At 33.6% G+C, this 21,570-nt stretch overlaps 1 protein-coding gene across 2 annotated transcripts in view; it reads right to left on the bottom strand.

The window, feature by feature from the left end:
- BAZ1A (bromodomain adjacent to zinc finger domain 1A) overlaps positions 1 to 21,570 on the bottom strand; it is a 160,120-nt gene that overhangs the window by 46,076 nt on the left and 92,474 nt on the right. Inside the window, exons 6-14 of one of the 2 annotated variants that reach the window (XM_016427024.2) lie at positions 19,380 to 19,514; positions 17,868 to 17,970; positions 14,304 to 14,470; positions 13,034 to 13,129; positions 10,705 to 10,843; positions 9,719 to 9,865; positions 5,689 to 5,784; positions 5,331 to 5,555; positions 215 to 380 (exon numbers count right to left, since the gene is read on the bottom strand). In XM_016427024.2, coding sequence (XP_016282510.2) covers positions 215 to 380; positions 5,331 to 5,555; positions 5,689 to 5,784; positions 9,719 to 9,865; positions 10,705 to 10,843; positions 13,034 to 13,129; positions 14,304 to 14,470; positions 17,868 to 17,970; positions 19,380 to 19,514 — 1,274 coding nt within the window. The remainder of the gene's footprint in view (positions 1 to 214; positions 381 to 5,330; positions 5,556 to 5,688; positions 5,785 to 9,718; positions 9,866 to 10,704; positions 10,844 to 13,033; positions 13,130 to 14,303; positions 14,471 to 17,867; positions 17,971 to 19,379; positions 19,515 to 21,570) is intronic. The other variant, XM_016427028.2, reaches the window with a different exon arrangement.

Here is a 21,570-nt window from a genome sequence, read left to right as displayed (position 1 = left end):
CATCATAAGGGCACACAGAGCCTGTTCTGTGTGCCATCTTTGGCATGTGAACTATAAGTTTGCCATCACTGCCCTATACTGAAACTGATACACGTATAAAGTAGGAACATACAGGGGAGGGACAAAGAAAAGCATTTGCTACAAATAAGCAATTTGTGGTTCATCTGAATACTGATATACAATCATGTATCTAATAACTTTATCCAATTCAGACCTGGCTGCTGCTTCTTCCCTCTCTTTTCGATGTTGTTCTGCCTTGAGCTCCCGGAACTCCTGCTTAGACTGTCTTAATATGTCAACATAGTCTTCGATAAAATCCCTAGTGGAGACGAGGGTCAGTAGCTTCCCACAGAGAGCATGAAGTATCTTCATCTTCTCCCCTATCAATAATCAAGAATATTATTTCTAAATTATAATAGGTATAATATTAAATCTCTAGTTCCATAGATTTAATGCAAAAGATGCCTACAAGAACAAGAAGGGAAAAGGGAGTGCTATCTTAAACAAATAGAGTATCCTAAAAATAAAAGTGACTATATAGACATGACCTCAAATTGGCATTTAGGTGTAATAAGTATGTTTAATACTATATCAACAACATTATTCACCAGTTAAATTAAATGTTAATTTTAAATTTAATTTAATGCAGAAACATTAACCCTTTAAGATTTTTTGCGAAAAAGGACTCAACTTCAGACCAAATTGAAACACAGCTTTTCCTTAACAACAATGTAGAAAAAATTGGCACATACTAGATCTCAAACTTAAAATGAATCTTTCAAAGCATTAATATAATAAATAGTTCACTTTGGGGGTTAGGGAGAAATATGGGGAAAAGAAGAGAATGATTTCACTAAGAAAAGAAATTCTTGGCAAGGAAAAATCTTATCACAATGTAGAACTTTGCAATAGCTGCGCAATTTGCAGTCTTATAAATTTTCCTGGCAAAGAGAGTAGCATTTGGAGGTTAAAATAAGTCATGTAGTATGTTTCAAAAAAAAGAACCTGAACCCAGATCTTTCCAAAGTATTTCAATACAACATACTGGTTTTCACATTTATATTCAATTTAATTCGCACATGAGGTATGTGTGTATTACATACAGCAACTTAAAGATTATAAAATACTTCAAAATGTCTATGAGGGAAGTTGTATTGTGCATTGTAATAGAAAAAAAAAAGTACCTCGTCCAGCAAATATCTGAGCTGGTTGTCTCTACCCTTGTGACTCCTTAGGGCTCTTTTTAATACTATAATGCCTTACATCTTAGTTCACTGTTAAAATTTTTCTCCTTATATCCTATTAAAACAGTACCCTATTCTTGTTCTTCTAGTACTCCTCCTATCTATCACTTCTACCAGTATTTTCATCTATTCCCAAGCTAAAAATATTCCCATTCAAGTGAGAATCTTTCCTAAAACTTTTTAGCCCAAACCTCCTTTCCAAGTCCATTTCTGAGGGTCCATGATCTAGGAGAGAGGAGAAAATTACATATATTTTCACTAAACTCTAAGTGAAACTTAGCAATCACTTCAAATATTAATTTTTTAGCCCATTGTATTCTAAATAATCCATAATATAGAAAACTAAAACTGAGTTGAGAAAAAGTTTTTCCCTTTAGTCTTCCCTCAAGGAAAGGAAACAGATTAATTCTAGGCTAAAGCTACACTCATTTTCTTCTCTTGAATATGAAAATGAGTTGGGAATCTTTTGTATCTGCTGAAGATAAAATGATTAAGAGAAGGGCTGGCCAGATACAGTAAACCCTGACCCAGTTTAAAGATTAAGAGTGGGCTAAGTAGCCATGTTGAATTGACAATGGTCTGGCCAGTTGGCAGAAGGTGTACCAGCAAGGGCACCCCTCTTATGATAAAGTAATAAGGGAGTAGTTGAGGTCTCCACAGTGGTTAATCAGAGATGCCTTGGGACAGGCGGGACTGAGTAACGAGGGTAGGGCCTTTTTTCTTTTGCATGATAGAGACAACTGACCAGATGAAAATGTCTTGACTGGTTAACTAATAAATTAAATTAAAATTAAGAAATACTGCCTCTTGGGAATTTCAATTAATATCATAAATCAAAGGGGTTCATGATATAAGAATATAAGAATAAGGGGTCAAAGAACCCTGTCAAAAGGGTTCATGATATAAGAATTCCTCCTCTCCACTGATGAAACTGCTTGCAGGACATCTTAACCACTCCAAAATCTTACTAAAAGCCAAACTTATCATATCACCTCATTTAAATGTTACCTCACTACTATTTTTTCCATAGTCTCCCACAATCATACTTTCCATACTGTAGCAGGTGACAGATATAACTGAAGAAACAAAGGTTTAATCTTCTGAGCATAACTGACTTATTAAGCACTCAACAAAATCGGAAACAAGCCTCCAGCTCCCTGAAATAATGGGGGGAGGGGGGGCAGATTTTTATACATTTAAAAAGACCAATTAATTGAAAGGAAATAATACAATATTAGGACTTTCCAAATTGGGAGGGGGTAAGTACAATTTTCTGAATTCAGAAAGGGAGGTGCTTCATTCCATCTCAATTGTCTGTAAAGAATCATGGAAATAATAACTGAACGATCAGTATGGAGCCCAGTTGTTTTTTTTTTTTTAAACCCTTACCTTCCATCTTGGAATCAATACCGTTAATTGGTTCCAAGGTAGAAGAGTGGTAAGGGCTAGGCAATGGGGGATGAGGCTCGATTTGAACCTAGGACCCCCTGTCTCTAGGCCTGGCTCTCAATCCACTGAGCCACCCAGTTGCCCCCTGAAGCCCAGCTTGTCAGATAAGACATGGATTACTCGAGATGTACAATTATAAGAAAACTGCTTCTATCACTTTTAGGATCTTTCCACATTTCTAATCAACATAACCAAGGCCCAAGCAGCATATACAGGAGGGCCAATTTCACAGCCACACAAGCTAGGTTAAAACAAGTTTTAAATAGGTTAAAATAAGATTTTCTCTCAGTACTCACAACTGAATGAAGTTTTCTCAAAGGAAAAGAAGTTGGACTAGAACCATGATTGAATGAATAGAAAGGGAACAGAACTATCTCCAGAATTGAGTCACAAGATGAAGTCAGTATGGTCCATTCCTACAATTAACTATTTGAGGTACTAATCTCCTTAATTTTTCACAATATTACTGCAATGCCCTAGAGAATCCTTGCATTTTTTTTTAATAAACCCTTACCTTCCATCTTAGAATCAATAATATGTATTGCTTCTCTAGATCTGGCTCTCAAACTGCTGAGCTTACCCAGCTGTCCCCAATCCTTGACTATTTATTTTGTAGGCTCTCTCCCCTTCCAAGACAACCTACTCGCCACTGCCAACCTGCTTCCTAAAAAAGCAGTGCTCTTATCTTTTTACAAACCTTCCTTTAAAACTTTTAAGCTCTTAAAATTCCTAACATATCTAGAAATGGTTTCTTGCAAGATTTCCTGAAATATAGTGACTACATTCTTTTGTATTTCAAAATTCTATACAATTCTAATAATCTAGATGGCAAATCTGTAATTTCCAGGCTTTTTGCAGTTGTTTTCTACCACTTTATCATATAACATAATAACTCTACTTTTTACTGATTCTTATTTTTTCATGTTGATCTTTCTAGAATCCACAAAATTCCACTCATTATCAGAGACCGAACTTTAAAGTCATATTCTTATGCCTGATGTGGTATCTTTATTATTCCTTTCACATGGTAGGTCTTTAGTCAATACTTGAATGAATTCCTTAAATGAAAATTAAAGGTATTTTTGAACCATTTGGCCAGTTTTTATTTCAAAATGTATGCAAACCCCATCAAACTTTTTCACTGAAATGTCATTTAACTCTTAATTTAACATTTATGAATGTTCTCTTAATCATTTGTGAAATGTAAAACTATATATCTGATATAAAATTTTTTAAGTTAAGAGTAAAATATTTCCATTAAAAATTTTTCACATTTTATGTATTTGTTTTTCATACCTTATACTTTTTAAGATTTTTTTCCAAATCTTCCAAATACCTATAATCACAACTCCTGATACATTGGTCTTCAGGTTAAGAGACTTCTTACAATGGCTATAAGAAACATTTTAAAGTCTTCCCCTAAATTTTAACATCATCAACTGAAAAGCATGGTCAGGGACTAACGTCTCTTTAGAACATTCATTCTTTAAGCATTTGAGTTAGGAATAAAAATAAAAGTAGAAGACATGACCTTTGATTAGTAAGACACATTATACAGTTAAAAATGAAAAAAAAATACATAAATAAAATGGAATAGTGGGGGTGGGTGGATAAGTAGAGGCAAGACAGCTTGGTTCTATTCCCACATTATTTTTTCTTTTCATTTTTTCTACTCCCACAACATTATTATAAGAACTAATGAAGGACTGACTTCTGGCCATGTAAACTGAAAGAAGGGGGCATATGTGAGAGATGTTATAGATGTAGTATTGGTAAGACCTAGTAAATGACTGGAAGTAGAGAAAAGCAGGAAAAGGAAAAATCTTGGATCACAAGAGGTTTTGAAACTAGGTGATTAAAAAGATAGTTGTACCTTTAACAGATAGAGATAGGAAAGTAGGGAAAAGAAGTACTCTTAGGGGGAAAGTTAACAAGCTTTGTCTGAAAAAAAATTGAGTGTGGGATGTCTATCCAATGTATAAGTAGTAGTAGAGAGATGAGTGCTAAATGCAGATTTGGGAGTCATCTGCAAAGAGACAGTAATTAAACCCAGAGGAATTGACAAGATCACAGAAAGTATAAATAAAGAGTAAAGGAACTAGGACAGAGCTCTAGGGTATACTCACACACAGGAAGGACATGAAAGATGAGCTCACAAAGGAAACCAAGGAGATGTTCAAACAGACAGGAAAGATTTGAAACAGCATTCTCTCTCTCTCTCTCTCTCTCTCTCTCTCTCTCTCTCTCTCTCTCTCACACACACACACACACACACACACACACACACACACACACGAACTATATAAATTATTATATAATTGCCCATGTATTTGTCATATTCCCTACTAGGTATAAGGGTATAAGCCCCCTGAAAGTAGGAATGGCTTCTTAAAATCCTTATCACCCTTAACACAGTGAAAACAAATTATAAACAAACTAATATGATAATAATAATATAATAATTCTACTATTTATATGCAAGGAACTATTAAATTTTCTGAATATATAAAATTTGACTCAAATGACTTTAAATTCATAGCCTTTTCAGGATGGAGAAACAGAATGGTTGAGAAGAATCGAGTCAGGTGCATCTTATTCTAAAAATAAGCTAACAAAGGCTTTTTCTTTATCTTTTACCTGGTAACAAATCATATACTGAAGTGCTTGAAAGTTTCTTCAAGAGACTAGGATTACTTAAACGGAGTTCCATACATGCATCATCTGTAGCATCAAATCCGCCCCGTTTTTGATAACGATACTTTGCATTTGCTGATGTTACATCAGCACCTGATGCTAAGATATGAAGTCTGAGGATTTCAGAAAGAGTGCAGCTATCAAGATCCAAGCTTTTCAAACTGCAGCCTACAGTTGTTAAAAAATAAAATACAGTTATTTGGAATATAAACAATTATAGATATTTAGTAATGTAAAATGTGCCTTTTTATAAAAATAAAAATAAAAAAATTAAATGAAAAAAAATTAAACCCACACATACCCTGGTGTAACTGTGGCCATGCAGCTGCCAAAGTTGCAACTGCAGACAGTGCAGATTTTGTGGGGTCTGCATCTTCATCCAAAGCCTCTGTTAAATCTTTAAGGAAATAAATACTTTATTCTAGTGCAAATCAAAGCTTGCATACTGGGAAGGAAAGCAGCCCTTTTAAAAAGATTCAAGAAACAACATAAGCCTCAACAGAATCGACACTAAGTACAACAAGAAGTTATCACTATTCATTCTGCCTACACTCCACCTAAAAATTTATCCTAAATCATGCAATACTCACTAATTTTCCTCACTATTTTATGTAAAAAAAGACAATTGCTAGGATATTCACAATAGACGCACATACACATTCACATAAAAGTTGCAATGTGCTTTAAGAACCATTTAAATAAGTCATACTTCACAATATTACGTTTCTTGACTTAGAATTTGGCCTTCGGAAAGGCTTTTTCAAAAATTGAAATCAAACAATTTACATAACCCAGACTTTTACAAAGATTTTTAAATTTAATTCATGCCAAGTTTAGTGCTATAATTTTTAGAAAACAAACATAAGTTGTTACTAAAAAGACCTAAAAGCAATAACACTTTACATAGCAGTTACTAATATAAGTTATTTCTGGGAAAAGTTTATTAGTCTCAAACAATGATCCCTCAGCACTTGTGGATAGTTCTCCAGAGGGTTGACAGAAATATGGTCAGCCCTTTCACACTATCCCATCATAAAGTATTAGCCCACACAGTTCCAAGTATGTTTCCAAATACTGTATTCACAATCCTATAGGTTAGAAATAATCAAAATTCACTGCTCAATGCTCAGGGAAATTCACTAAATTTTCCACTTAACAAAAAAAAATTTCTTCTAAGTCTCAAAAAATCTTGCAATCCAAGAGTCAAAAGGAGGAAAATCTCCTTGGAGTGAATCTTAAAACCAAAGAATAAGAAGAAACATATTTTTTGTGTTTCAATCAGTTAGAAAAAATGCCAAAAAACCTATTGGTGCATTGTAATGAGATGGAACGAAAACTAGATTGAAGCCAAAAAGCCTATGCTTCAATTTTGGCTAGTTGATGGGGTTTTGGGAAATCCACATAACTTCCTTGGGTACTAGTCTCCTCATTTATAAAAGAGTTTGGATTAAATGGTATCCAAGATACATTCCAGACTGACAATTATATGTTTCTATTCCCAACTTCTAAAAGCTATCTGAATTCAACATATACTAGTGATGACAACACAATAATCATCAAATGCTTCAAGGAATATATTATAAACACGAACAAGAATATATATGACATGGGAAAATTGAAAGAACAAATTACTGTCTCTCTCCCTTTCTCTGTGTCTGTGTCTCAGTCTGCCGTGTTTCTCTATCTGTGTCTTTCTCTGTCTCTCACTCTTCTCTCCCTTAAACCTGAACTTAAGTCTCAAAAGACAAAAAATGACCCTCCTCTCTTTTCAGGGAAACATCTGACCTAAAATTTCCTTATTTTTTCCCACATGAACTTATTTAGCTAAATACATTTTTTAATTGGACTGATAAGAAATATAAAATTTTCAATAGCTCTAAACACCCAGATATGGAACCTATTTACTAATTTTTATAAGTTTGTCTCTCTTCCTTGCCAACTGATAGCCATGCTTTAACTTTATTCCAAATCTTTTCTGTAGTGAAAATACATACCTTATAATATTCTATTGCAAGGGAAATAAAAGACCCTAGAGAAATGAGCTGAAGGAACAATTTGGAAATTACATAATCACATTAAAATAAATCAGCAGCATTCCATTTTTCTGACAGGAGGTTTCTATGATCAGTGAATAACATTGTTGGATTAATAAGGGATAAAGGCATTCTAGGTACATATCTCACTAAAAGACATGCATCAAATCCAAGTGTTAAAAATTAAGTTTTATCAGCATAAGTTATCTCCTTCTTATTACAATAGTCACAGTCCTAAAAGGAAATACAACTTCAATACTGCATGTGTTGAAGACAGATATGCATATCTATGTGTATATATACACACACAAATATGAATGTACACACACATTCCCTACTTATCAAAAGGAAAATGTTCATTTTAGAGATGGGAAAAAAAGTGAAAGGAAATGTATATTAAAGACTTTCTACAAGAAATATTGGATCAAGGGAAATGATTACTTATAGAAAAATAAGTATAACAAATATTTTTTTCTTATAATTATATCTAAGTATAGAGATATATTTAACACCATTGAGGGCAAAGACTTATTTAATTGGAGTTTTCAATTTTTGGTATAATTTATCCCCACCCCACTCCCCCAATTACATGTAAAAAGAGTTTCCAACACTTGGAAAAGAATTTTGCATCTCAAATTCTTTCACTCTTTCCTCACCCCCTTATATTTTAGATGTGCAATCATGTAAAACATTTTATATATGTTTTGATTGATTCTTTCCTTTCTCACCAACTTGATTTTCTTTCACAAATTCTTTTCAATACTGGTACTCCAGACCCCACAAAAAGAGATTCAAATCTCTAATCTATTTTTATGACATGGGTACTCTCTGTAGTTCAACATAGAGCTGACATTATTATAATGTAATAAAATGTAATGGCTACAAGAAAAGATACTTGCTAAATTTGTTTTTCTACATATAAGCTTTCCGTCTCAAGTCACTATTTCTCATTATAGAAATGTATTTAATATATTTTCCCTTTTATCCTTTTCTATCTCATCTCTAAAAAGATCATTTCCCTTTTGACAAGGAGGTATCCCTACTATTTGTGTATAAGTATTGTGTATACATAATGCCAATAAAGAATTGTATGTGTAATTTTACTATATAATAAATGTATTTATAACATGTAACTACATAACACCTATCTTAGCATTCTGTTTATTTTAGGCCCAAATCATTTCTTAGTAAGTTCTGTGAAGATACAGTGATTACGGTTTAAATCCCATGTTGCAAGCTATTTGATTTTAGAGACAGGATGCAAAAACAGACACAACTGCCAACCCTGGCTCTACACCTACTGATTTAAGATGGGATACCTTATAAGTTTCAAATTATGTCAAACTGAGCAATACTTGACTCCTTCAAAATGAAAACTCATAGTTATTTAACCAAATTTTAACTACTGATGCAGGTACCAGGGTGATTATTTTTAATTTCTTTTGACACGAATCTCATCTTGAGCAGTGCTCATAAAGAATACCACATTCTGATTAGCACATTCATAGAAAACAATTTTCACCTGGATACACATTACATGGTTAAAAAATTTCTCCATAAATGTTATTTTAATTGGTACAGTGAGTGAGGGTGAGAGAAGAGTGAAAGAAAAATACATGTAAAAATATCAGAAAAGTTATTTTTCTTGGGAAGTATTCTCAGGCTTTTAAAATGCCATGGTAAAAAATGAATAAATATTATAAGATATTAAGTATGAACTTAGAACTGGACAGGATAAAATTTTTAAAGTAAAATCCTGCCACACATAAGAATTTTCTAAGGAAAAAAAATAGAGTACTACCAGTCTAAAAATTGTGAACAAAATCTAAAAACTGCCTAAGCGATAACTATCAATATCCTCTGCTACAGAACAAAAAGTTTAAACTCATGAATATTAAAGCATCATAATAAATTAACTGATCAAGTTCTTGAGAAAAAAATAAGTCTATTCAGAGAGATTTTTAAATTAAAAATAATAAGTAAAAGAGAATTATAATCTTTCTAGCCCTTAGGAGAAATACCTCATAGTGCTGAAGGAACAAGAGGAAAAAATTGGGAACAAAAATCTTTTAAGTTCTTCAAAACTACGCTGAAGTAAAAACAATTCTTACTTACATAAAATAACTGATAATGCATCTTTGGAATATATACCAACACCTAGCAACTTATGCCATACTCACAACTAAATTTGTTCAACTTCTAGAACAAAGTAATTTTTAAAAGGTTTTGTGAGATTTATTGTCAAGTTCAAAACAAATTAATATAATTTCAAACAGGAATATAAAGCTGAACTCTGACCTTTAGTGTCAGCATCAGTTATTTGCTCTTTGGCTACTTCTTCTTCTTCTTCAGCTATTGCTTGAAAGATGGCAGTGAGGAAGAAAAAAAGCAATTCACATAGTGGGCCTTCACTGTCATTTCCTACAAGGGCTTCCTCTAAAACCTCTGAAAACAAGAGTTCAAATTAATATAAAATTATTTCCATGTAAATAAGAAACAGAATAGAGTTTTAAAATTAAAGCATTATGTTTGCACAGAATATCTAAAACAATTCCTTTTTATTTGCTTAAAATGGTGTCTTACATTGAACCTAAGGTTTTGAAGATTGTGCCAATACAGCATAAGCACTATAGGTACAATCTAAGTCTTAACAGTTCTGTTCAAGAACCAATATAGCTAAATTAAAAGAGGATCATCACTAGGACTATTACCTGTGATTAGTTTTATGAAAACAGCAAATGTAGGATAAAAAGGCACAGAGTGATCAGAAAAATTAAAACCTGGATTATTTCAAGTACTGAATGTTAAAACTAATTTCTTTTCCTTTAACACATAATTAATGCCATAAGTCAATAACAAGCAAAACCACATAGACAGAAGTTAGAATATCTAAATTGTGGTATTCTGTTATGTCAATTGAAAAATTTATGAAATAAGATGATCACTACAACTGTAATTATAATTTGCACAGCAAAGAGCAAAAATATCCTAAATGATTATACTGCCATTGTTTCTAAGAGCTAGTTAGAGGACTGGAATAACTTAAGTTCGGAGCTTCTCAATCTCAGTTCCTACATCTGTAACAGAAGATTACCACAAGACTACTATTCCTACTATCTACTACTTGTGCTCATAAGATAACATGAAAATATCAAGAAATCATTAGTAAAAAATTATTATTTTATAATGGAGCCACAATTTGAATTCTCTCTTCGTATCTATGCTATGGGAACACTTGTTAAACCCTTTGTTATGATGAATTTCTTCTAAAGATAAGAGCTTGCCTAGAGTTACTCCCTCAGGAAACTCATCTTGAAGATCAAAAAGCTCCCCAAATGCATGAAGAAACTCTAACACCATGAGAGCGTCACCAAAGATTTCAGGGGGAAGTCTGGTTTTCACTGGGGTAGGTTCTGGAAGTTCCTGCAAAATTAAACAATCTTTAATAACTATCTAGATAAACAAGGACAGATTTAAAAAAAAAGATGAACGTGACATGGTTATTATACATCTTAATTACACTACATACACTTCTCAGAGTTGCAATTACTGAGGATATAAAAATGACTACATTTTAAAATATAGGTGTTTGTGGTTCAATACAGCATGACAGTTCTGAGCTGATAACAATCTCAAAAGTCCTATAGCTCCTCATAATTCAAGCAAACCCTAGAAGGAGAGGAAATCTGGGAAGAGATAAAGAAATTTTAAAATAATAAAGTGGCTGTATCCTGAAATGTCTGTGGAACACTCAAATTTCTATCTTCCCTGTCAATTATTTTCTACCTAGAGCTCCCAGAAGTCAGTTTTATCAGGTGATCAGAATTATACAAGAATATGATGGGTACCTCCAATTACTTCTGGGATGTTTTGGCTATATCATCATATAACTTGAACAGAATATGTAACATAAATTAAGAGTTTCAACAATAAACCCAATAGAATAGTAATACTTTACACTGCAATCTGTCCAAAGAACTATATATAGATTCCTAAAGATTGTTATTTTAAGTATTTTATCAAACAAGCATTTATTACACACTTACTCTAGGGGGAAAAAAATGAAGCAAAAGAGGCAAAAACAAAGAAAATATGTAGGGATAGGGACTAGACCTGTGAAAGAATTTTCTGTTGTAGAATCTTTATCAATGTCAAATCAGCACCTTCTATGCCATTTTCAATTATTAGAGAATTGCCCAAAGTACAGTGGTTAAATGACTTGCTCATTGGTACACAGACCATGTCAAGCAACAGATCTGAATTCAGATTTTCTTTGTTCTGAGAGATTCGTTTTCAAGTCTCACTACACATATAAGTCATGTGTATAAGCGTGTGTGTGTATATGTGTGTGTGTGTGTGTGTGTGTGTGTGTGTGTGTGTGTGTGTGTGTGTGTTTTGTGCTTCAGATAAGCCTGGAAGGAAGAGCAAGATACACTGAGGCAGAAATGAGCAGAGGTAGTAGCACAGTGGATAGAGACCCAGGCCTAGAGTTGGGAGGACGTGGATTCAAATTTGACCTAAGACATTGCCTAGTTCTGTGGCCATGGGCAAATCACTTACACCCAAAATGCCAAGCCCTCACTACCCTTCTTCTGTTTTAGAAATTTAAACATTAAAAAAAGACAAAAAAATTAATGAGAAGAAAACCCATGCCAGGTAGTGTAAACACATAAAAGCCAGTATAAAGACAAAGTTGAGAGAGGGAATGATGTGTGTGAAGAGGAGAAAAATAAGGCCGGTTTGACTATATAAAGTGCAAGAAGAGGTATAATATACAAAGGCTGGCATGACAAGATAGGGTCTTACTGTGATGTTTTTTTGAAAACTAAATAAAGAAAAGTTTAGTTTCCAGTCATAACTTACTAACTTTATTATAGGAAAATCTAGAATATATAGTCTAATAGAGAAATGTTACAGATTGATCAAGAGGCAGCATCAAACAAAGGCTAAAAAACCATCAAGTCCTAGATTTGAGTCCTTCATCTGACATAAATAAGCTGTATGATCATAAGCAACTAAGTCATTTCATCTCTTAGTGCCCCAAGCAAATTATCTAAGATTAAGTTAAAGCTGTGTTCTCCATATGCAAAACAGTTTGTATATAAGAATTCACAAAAGAAATTCACAAAGAAATATCAAGTGCAGACATCTATCACTTCCAAAAATTAAAACAAACCCTGTTCTAGTTATACATCCTAAGAATATTAAATTTTTTGAAGTACCAATTACCAAAGGAACCTATATCACTCAAATGAGTGTACTATGGTATGGATAAAGAACATTCCTTTGAGAAATGCAGTTAGACTAAAAATACTTAAAGCCTAGGAATATATCTTGGGCCTAAGCAATAAGAAGTGTGGCTTTCAGAAACAGTCCTCAAATAAAGAGATGTTATTAGGTCTAAACAATCTTCAGCCTAATCTTCCTTTGATTTCCTATAAGGTGAGGTAGGACAAAGGAACAAGTTGATTCAGATATAGCTCCCCATAAACTGGGGAGGTAAGAAATCATTCTTATCATGGAAGATTTAAATATATGTTTTTCCCCACAAGAGCTATGAGAATAATACAAAGTAACCAGAAAAACATATACATTAAACTTTATATACAATACCTTAAGATCATCACATTCCATATCTTCTCTAGGTTTGCTCCATTGCTTTAAGTATTCGATATACTTTCGTTTTTCTTCCCTTAACTTCTCTCTTTCCTACAATTAAAAAATAATTACATTCAAGAAAATAAGATCAAGAAAAATTTGTGTTTTCTGAATTAGGGTCACATGGATCTAAATTATCAGAAAACCCTCTCCTGCTAGTCCCAAGTCTAGTTAACTGAGATATACTGAATTTTAAGTCACTGAATGTCATAGAAAAAAATGCTCATGTAAATAACTTCTTCAGAAAAATGACAAAATTATGCAACCAATGAACAAGCAGTTTTCTAAGGAGGAAATCCAAGCTGTCAATAGCCATATAAAAAATTAAGTGGTTCCAAATCATTAATAATTAGAGGGCTACAAATTAAAATAGTTCTGAGTTGACAAAAAAAGGAAAATAACTAATACAGGTAAGGTTGCAGAAAACATGCATGTGGATGATTGCATTGTATTTGACCTACCCATTATGGAAAGCAAATGGGAACTACATCCTCTTCAGAATTAATACTAAGAGAATGGCCATACATTAATAAAATTTATTAGAATCACTTGGATAGGTATAAGATCAGAAATAGGTAGATGGATAAAAGTAAAATAGTCTTAATTTAAACTACCACATGGGTGGTCTCAGCCTGGCCACAGCAGTAGCTCCCCTAGGCCGGTCACCAGAGCCAGAAAGAACACTTTCCTGGATCGTCCCTTTTATTCCTTCTTTTTAACATCTGGGTCATATTCAGTCATGTTTGGATCAAGTGCGTAGGCCATAGTCCTGTAACCCATGCTAGGTGATGTAACTAGATGATGTAAGTGACATGGCTCCAGGAGTACAGGGACACAGGGACACATCTCCATGCATGATCCTAGGAGAGGATTCCCTTCACACAATCCCAACAGTCAGTAAACTATGTGTTTTAGATTTCTGATACCTCAAGTGGGGCTATACCCTCAAATAAATCAAAGAGAAAAAAGGATGTCATTGTCATTGTGCTAAATGCTTTATAAATATCTTATGTTATCAACAAACCTAGAGTCTGGGACTGGTTATCTCAGCCCTGGACCCTAGGCATGCCTCCCTTTTCCTATCTGATAATACTCGATAGCCTAGGCACTATGCTTAACACTTAATTACCTTTAAAAAAGAAAATTTCCTGTGTATAAAAACCTATGCTACCAAGTGTAAAGGAAATACTATATCTTTTATAGAAGACAGCAAATATAAGCATACCTTTTCTTTTTCTAGTTTAAGTCTCTCTTTCTCTTCTTTCTTCTTTAATCTTTCTTCTTCAACAATTTTCTTTAATTCCTCTTTCTTTTTCTCTTTATATTCTTTTTCTTTTTTCTTGGCTTCTATGGCATTTGCCTTTTCTTTTTTTAATTTTGTCTTTTCAAAAACTGTAGAAAAGGAGAAAAATTTAAAGCTTTATACACTGGCAAAGATGAAAATGACGTTTTAATATAGATAATAGTGTACAAACTCCCTATTTTGATATTCATTTGACTACAACTTGATTCAGTCTAACTTTCTAGCATTATGCTTATATTCCTGAAACCGTGTTTGAATATACTCTTCTCAACACTTCTGGCATTTAGAATTCTTTGTTTCCTTCAAAGAAAAGATTGTTGCAGTCTGTCTTTCCTTGTCCCAATAAATAGGACCCTTTTCCTCCTTTTGAAGTTACTTTTATTTACTTAGACATTTGTTTGTTTATTTATTTATTTGCAAATATACTGAATCTCCTCTATACCTTACCACCAACACAAATCCTCTTATCCCTGTACCCTTATCAACTAGCACAGTATACTTATTGAGTTCTTTAAAAATGTTTAGAGAGGGGGCAGCTGGGTGTGGATTGAGAGCCAGGCCTAGAGATGGGAGGTTCAAATCTGGCCTTAGATACTTCCTAGCTGTGTGACCCTGGGCAAGTCACTTGACCTCGTATTGCCTAGCCATTACCACTCTTCTACCTTACCAGAAGATAAGAATTAAAAAATACTCTAAATTCCACCAATATGTTCTATACTTTATATGCATTTTGCACATAAACAATGCCATCTGCTCTAATCTTTTAAAATCTTATCCATCCATCTTGGCCTTACTCAAATGGAACCTATTCCACAAATTCCCTAACATCTTCACAACCTACCTCTGACCTCTAAAACTCTCATAGTATATCCTATTACCTTAGTTCATTCATTTCTCCCATTCCATTTTGTGATGCAAGTTGTTTATACCTATAGCTTCTTTTTCTTGCTGGAATATAAGCTATCAAACTGAGGTCTTCCTCATTCTTAACACCTTCCCCATCATAAGACCTTAAATAGAGAAGTCATTCAACAAGTACTTCTTAAGTACTTTTTAAGTACTTCAATCAAATCATATAAGAAGCTCTAAGAAAAAAATAATCAAAGGTCAAACTGAAAATTTCCTCAGAATGGAAATGCAAAATAGAAGAGCAACATAGTAGAACAGCTGAAAAAGAGATGAACTTGGATGTCAGGAGAGACTTGGCTTACTTATACAGAGATCCCTCACCTTTGGTGGGAGTTATATTCCAGACACACACACCCATAGGTGAAAATCCTCGAAGCAGTGGGAGAACAAACAGACTAATGCTAGTCATTGAGTCAATCAGTGCCCAGGATACAGAACACAGTGTAATGGTTGACCTTTCATCAGTCAAGTGTGCCTTGTACAATCTTAGATTGGCAAACTTATACAAATGGTAGTGGTGTACTACATTTCCATCGTGTACGGTATGGTATTCAGCTGCAAAATCTCTTGATATAGTGAAAACTTCATGATACAGAATTATATATATATAAAACCCATGATACAGAGAAGCCTCAGTAAGTGAACAATAGAGAGGGATAACTATATACTTACAAGCTATGTAACCAAAGGCAAATCCCTAAATCTTTATAATAGAATTCATTCTCATTCTATTCCCCTCTCCCTCCTCAGCTTAAGTTGTAGTTCTACATCATCAACTGCTGGACATTTCGAATTGGCTGTTCTGAAGATCTCAAACCTAACATATGTGCAAAAAATATCTTATAATCTTTTCCATGTTCCTCCTTCAAACTTCTTTTCTGTTGTGGGTGCTGGCAACTTTCCAGTGACCTAGCTTCATAATTTTTCAGTCCCTTATCCCTCACACTCTTCCTAACACTCATAAACCAATCTCTCTCCATAGCATCTCTCAAATATCCCTCTTTCTATTCATATGGCTACATCACTCCTCATACAGACTCCTACAATATTATTCCCTAACTGGTTTTCTGTCTTCATCAATATTACTAAACCCTAGGTCTGATCATAACACCCCAGGCTTAAGAATGGATCAGTTTAGCCTCTAGAACCAAATATGAACTTCTCTACTTGACATTTAACTTCACAACCTAGCCCCTCCTTACTATTATAGTCTTTAGTTATCCCTTTTATACATGCATTAGTCCCATCAAACTCCATGTCTTTGTATAGGCTATCTGTACCAAGCATGAAAGGTACTGCTTTCTTTTATCTGTCTCTTAAAATTCCTTTGTTCATTTAAAGTATCATCATCATCTTTATGAGGTCTTCCTAGATTCCTCAGTTGCTGATGCCACCCCCCTCAAAAATTATGTGGTATTTATTTTGCATAATTCACAAAATCATCCACTCTGGAGTTGCAAAGGACCTCCAAAGATAATATCCTCTATATAACAACCAATAAGCATTTATCCAACTTTTGCTTGAAGACCTTTCTATCAAAGCAATCCATTGTACTCTTGGGTAACTTTAGTTGTTAAGGAGTTCCTGTTGATATTAAGTCCAAATTTGCCTTTTTAAAAATTTCAAATCAGTTGTTTCTGGAGTGCTTACCTCTGATGCCAAAGAAAGAAAGCCCAATGCCTTTTCTACATACTTTCCTGAGTTTTTTTTAATGTTTTCTCTTTATTTTAATAACAAATTTCCATTTTTCCAATTTTATATGATTCATGTTGTCTCCCTCTCTTCTTCCCTCCCTGCTACTGGAGTTCACAAGCAATTCAATATCATGCAAAACATATTTCTATATTATTCATACCAAGTTTTATCTTTCTACAAGTTAAATATTTCCAATTCCTCAAATAAACTTCATTTGGCATAGACCCACAATCCTTGACCATCTCAGCTGTTTTTTGCAATTTTATCAATGTCTTTTGTAAACTGTGAGGCCCCAAAATTAACATAGGCAGGATATACAAAAGGTCCATAAATATTTTTAAAGTGTTTAGATTTTACTAGATCCTAAAGATATAAGGATAAAAATTTGTCTCTCTCCTAAAGTCTACTGTGGGGATTGAAGCACAATATAAGGTAATTTGAAATGGAGAGAAATCAGATACTGGATGTCAAGAAGACAGCCTACCTAAATTCAAACAAGTTCAGAACTCATTATCTTCTCCCCAAATCCCCATCTCCTACTATCTCTGTTACTGTAGAGAACAACACTGTCCTCCTACTCTCTAGGGCTTACAACCTAAGACAGGATCCTCCTGGATTCCTCAATATCTCTGACACTACCCTCAAGCCCCCAACCAATATCCAAATTACTGCCAAGGCCTGATGATTATTACCTCTGTCACATCTCTCATACACCTTCCTTCTCTCCTCTGACAATCTACACAAGTACTTTAATCACCTCATGCCTGGACTATTGCAATAGCTTGCTAATGGGTCAGACATTCAAATGATTTTTCTTAAAATGTAGGTCTACATTCAAAATGGAGATCCTAATTAATTAAGCAGGCAAAAGTTGAAATTTACCTAGAGACTTCATTTCTTCTTTTTGTTGGAGAAGTCTCTCTCTTTCTTTTGTAGCTTTATTCCCATTTCCTTGAATACTTTGTTTACCAGCAACTCCATCCTCCTGAAAAATAAATAACAAACTAGAAAAGAATTGGAAATAAAATAAGTATTCACTAATTGGGAAATAGGAAGCCAAATTGCAACATGTTAATGGAATGGAAAATTGTTATACAACTAGTAGAACTTAGAGAAACACAAGAATGACATTATTAAAATGCCTACAAAATTAAGCAGAACCAGGAAATAGCTTTAACAATATAAATTGAAAGGGGGAAACCCTCAACATTTCATAATTAAAATGATAAACTTGGCCAAAGAGAAGAGATAAGAAAATGTACTCACTAGAGAAACGAGGGAAGAAATTGGTATAGAATATTGCTGTCAGATAATTAATTTTCAAAATATCTTTGGTACAAGGAAAAGTTCACTGGGTAGGGGGAAGAGGCAGGGACAGATTCAGAAATGTGACATAAAAAAAAAGGAATGAATAAAAATAACTTGGACCACAAATTTACAAGGTGGGAGAGTAAAATTTGAAAACCTGAGCTTTGGGGAAATGAGGTACATCTCAGTGAATAGAGCCAGGCCTCAGACGTACCACAAGCATGTCAATACTTAGAAGGAAGAAAGGGAGAGAAGCAGGGAAAGAGAAAAAATCTGAACTATATATTCTTAATAATTTTTTAAAAGAAAACCCCTTTATATGGAAGTATATTTGTTTCCTTTTAAAAAAATCTAATTATGGAATTCAGAAATGATAAATAAACATTCACAAATGCCTATATTTATAATTCCTTTACAAGTTGGAACCTGGAATGTTAAAGTATAAAAGAAGGAGAGGAAAAGTGACCAGTATTTCCATCATTTCATATTACCTATTTATTCCTGTATTGACTACACACACATGTATATTCACACACATGCATACTAACACAGATATGTATCCATAATATATTCTGGAATGCTAACTTAAGACAATTTAAGGAAGCAACATTTGAAGGGCAATAATAATAGCACCTGACTCCCAAATTTGTTTTAAGGATCAAATGGAGTTTTTGCAAAGTATTTTTGTAAACTTCAATGTATTATAAAATGTTAGTTATATTACTTTTATTGCCTAAGAGGACAGAAGTAGTAAATAGAACTTATATTTGAATCTAAGTCTTCTAACTATAATTAGTGGTATTCACTCTGTACCAAAAATAATCTAATTTGATCTCTTCATTTAAAATTCTTCACTTTCAAAAAAAGTGGTTTTTAATCTTTATTCAGAACACTTAAAAACCTTAAATATAATAAGGTGTGGTGATAGTTATATTGGAAAACCATTCTTATGAAGTATCTTCTATCATGATGTAGTGAAGGACTATTAAAGATGTCAAGGATTTTACATTTAAATTTCATTCAGAAGAGAGATACAATTTCTTGTAAACTCCTAAATGAAGAATTTCTGATTTATCACCTACTTACATGATTGACAGATATTCGTTTGGGAGGTCTCCCTCTTCGTCTACTTGCAGGACTAAAGACAAATGTGGGTGGATCATCAGGGAAGAAGTAGGAAAAATGCTGTTCTGCTATTTTATATTTTGTGAGAGATGCTGCCTTTATTAAAGAAAAAAAAAGAAAAATGTGTTAATTTGTATTATTAAATCATTTTGAAAGCAGGACATTTTATTTTCTGAAACATGTAACAGTCTGCTATTTACCTGTACATACACTTAAAACATATACACATGCCACATGGTCAGAGTAAATAATGCCCAACCAGGGCCCTTTGTGTTTTAACACATGAAATAAAGCATCATAACAGGACTTAACATAGTATAATATTCATAATAGGTTACTATTTTCTGGTGTTATATTTACTACATTTTGGTAAGAAATGAAAATTGTGTATATTTAAATGGAAAACTTTTAGTCTTCCATAGCCTGACCAATCATACCTTTCTAGGCTAATATCATAATAACTCTTCCACATACATTATAATCTAGTCAAACTGTAGCTGTCTCATATACCTTCCATTCACTAACACCATTCTTTATACATGGAATGCCTCCCCCACCCCTAAACATTTGTCTTTTGATATCCTGCATATCCTTGAAATTTCATTCCAGGAAACAGGCTTTTTATCCTCTTTAGACAATTAACTAACTAGTATTTACAAAGCACTAACAACATGTTAATGAGAAAACATGAAAAATGAAACAGCCTAGGCCCACAGAGTATATATTTTATTGGAAAATATACATATAATCAAATATGAAATAAATAAAAATCAATTGAGAAAGGGGAAATTTATTAGCAGCTGGATGGAAAGGCCTCATGTAGGAAGTAGGACTTAAAAATGAACTTCAAAAGGAAGTTCATAATTTTAAGAGTCCTGACATGAGAGCAAAGACAAGATGTGAAATGAAATGTAAATGAGGAAAAACATAGCACATAGGTCAATTTGTCTGGAACATATCTGTCTGAGAAAGTAGGCTAAAGCTAAATGGTGAAAGACTTAAATGTTAAGAGGTCATGTTTTATCCTAGAGGTAAGTTTTCTGAACAGGAATGTAATATGATTTGAATAGGACTTTAGGGAAAGCACTTTAGTAGCTATGGAGAACAGAATGGAGTGAGGAAAGGACATTAAGGCAGAGGGAAAATTAAATCGAGACAATTGGGAAACATTGAATCAACAACATTTATTAAGCATTTACAAAATATGCCAGACACTAAGTAAGGGGAAGCCATAAAAATGCAAAATGGAGAAAAGTATTGTCCTCAAAGAACTTATATTTGAATAGGAAAAAGCAGTATATGTAAGGAAGTGGTAGCCAGGGAAGAGGATTTTGATTGGGGAAGTCATAAGTGTAAGGAGTGGAAAAATAATAGGTCAGTCAGTAGGCACGGTCTTCCCAAAAATAACATTAAGGTTAAAATAACATACTATGAAGAAGCATGGTCAGTTGGGGGAAGCCTAGATATGAATTTTTGCCACTTAGGCTAAATAAGTCTACAGTGGGAGCAGCAACAACAGCAACTGTAATATGGAAATTGTGAAAGGTTAAGAAGCATGGTAAGATCCTCTAAGCAGAAGGTAATGAGGGCTGGAACCAGGGTAGTGGCTATATGAAAAATACTACTAATAGCTATGGGAGAAGGGATTTAGATCTGAAAGACATGGCAGTAAAATTGACAAAATCTCACAATTTACTGTGAAAAACTTAAGAAGAGTTTAAAAGAGTTGAAGATGCCTCCAAATTATGAAACTAGTTGATTAGAAGAGTGGCATACCCAGGGAATAAATAAGGAATTTTAGAAATGGAGTAGTTAAAGAGGGGGAAAATGAGTTGTTTTATATCTGTTTGAGATCTGAGATGCCCACAGGGCACCCATTTATAAATGTCCAGAAAATGCAAATGATGATGTGAATTCAGAGCTCAAGAAAACAACTACAGCTGGATAAATACATAGATCTTGGAGTCAGAATATGATGACTGAGAAAATACAGAAAGAACATCCAAGGACTGAAGCTTGACATTGCCATTATCAGGGAACAAGATACCAATGATGATCCACCAGTAAGAGATTAATGACAAGGAAGAGCCAGACAGCTAGGAGGGGAATCAAGAGAAGTGCATAATAAAACCCCATAACTAAACTTTTCTTC

Source organism: Monodelphis domestica, chromosome 1 (assembly GCF_027887165.1).
Source record: "Monodelphis domestica isolate mMonDom1 chromosome 1, mMonDom1.pri, whole genome shotgun sequence".
Classification (NCBI taxonomy): domain Eukaryota; kingdom Metazoa; phylum Chordata; class Mammalia; order Didelphimorphia; family Didelphidae; genus Monodelphis; species Monodelphis domestica.
This window is presented reverse-complemented; position numbering and strand designations above follow the sequence as displayed.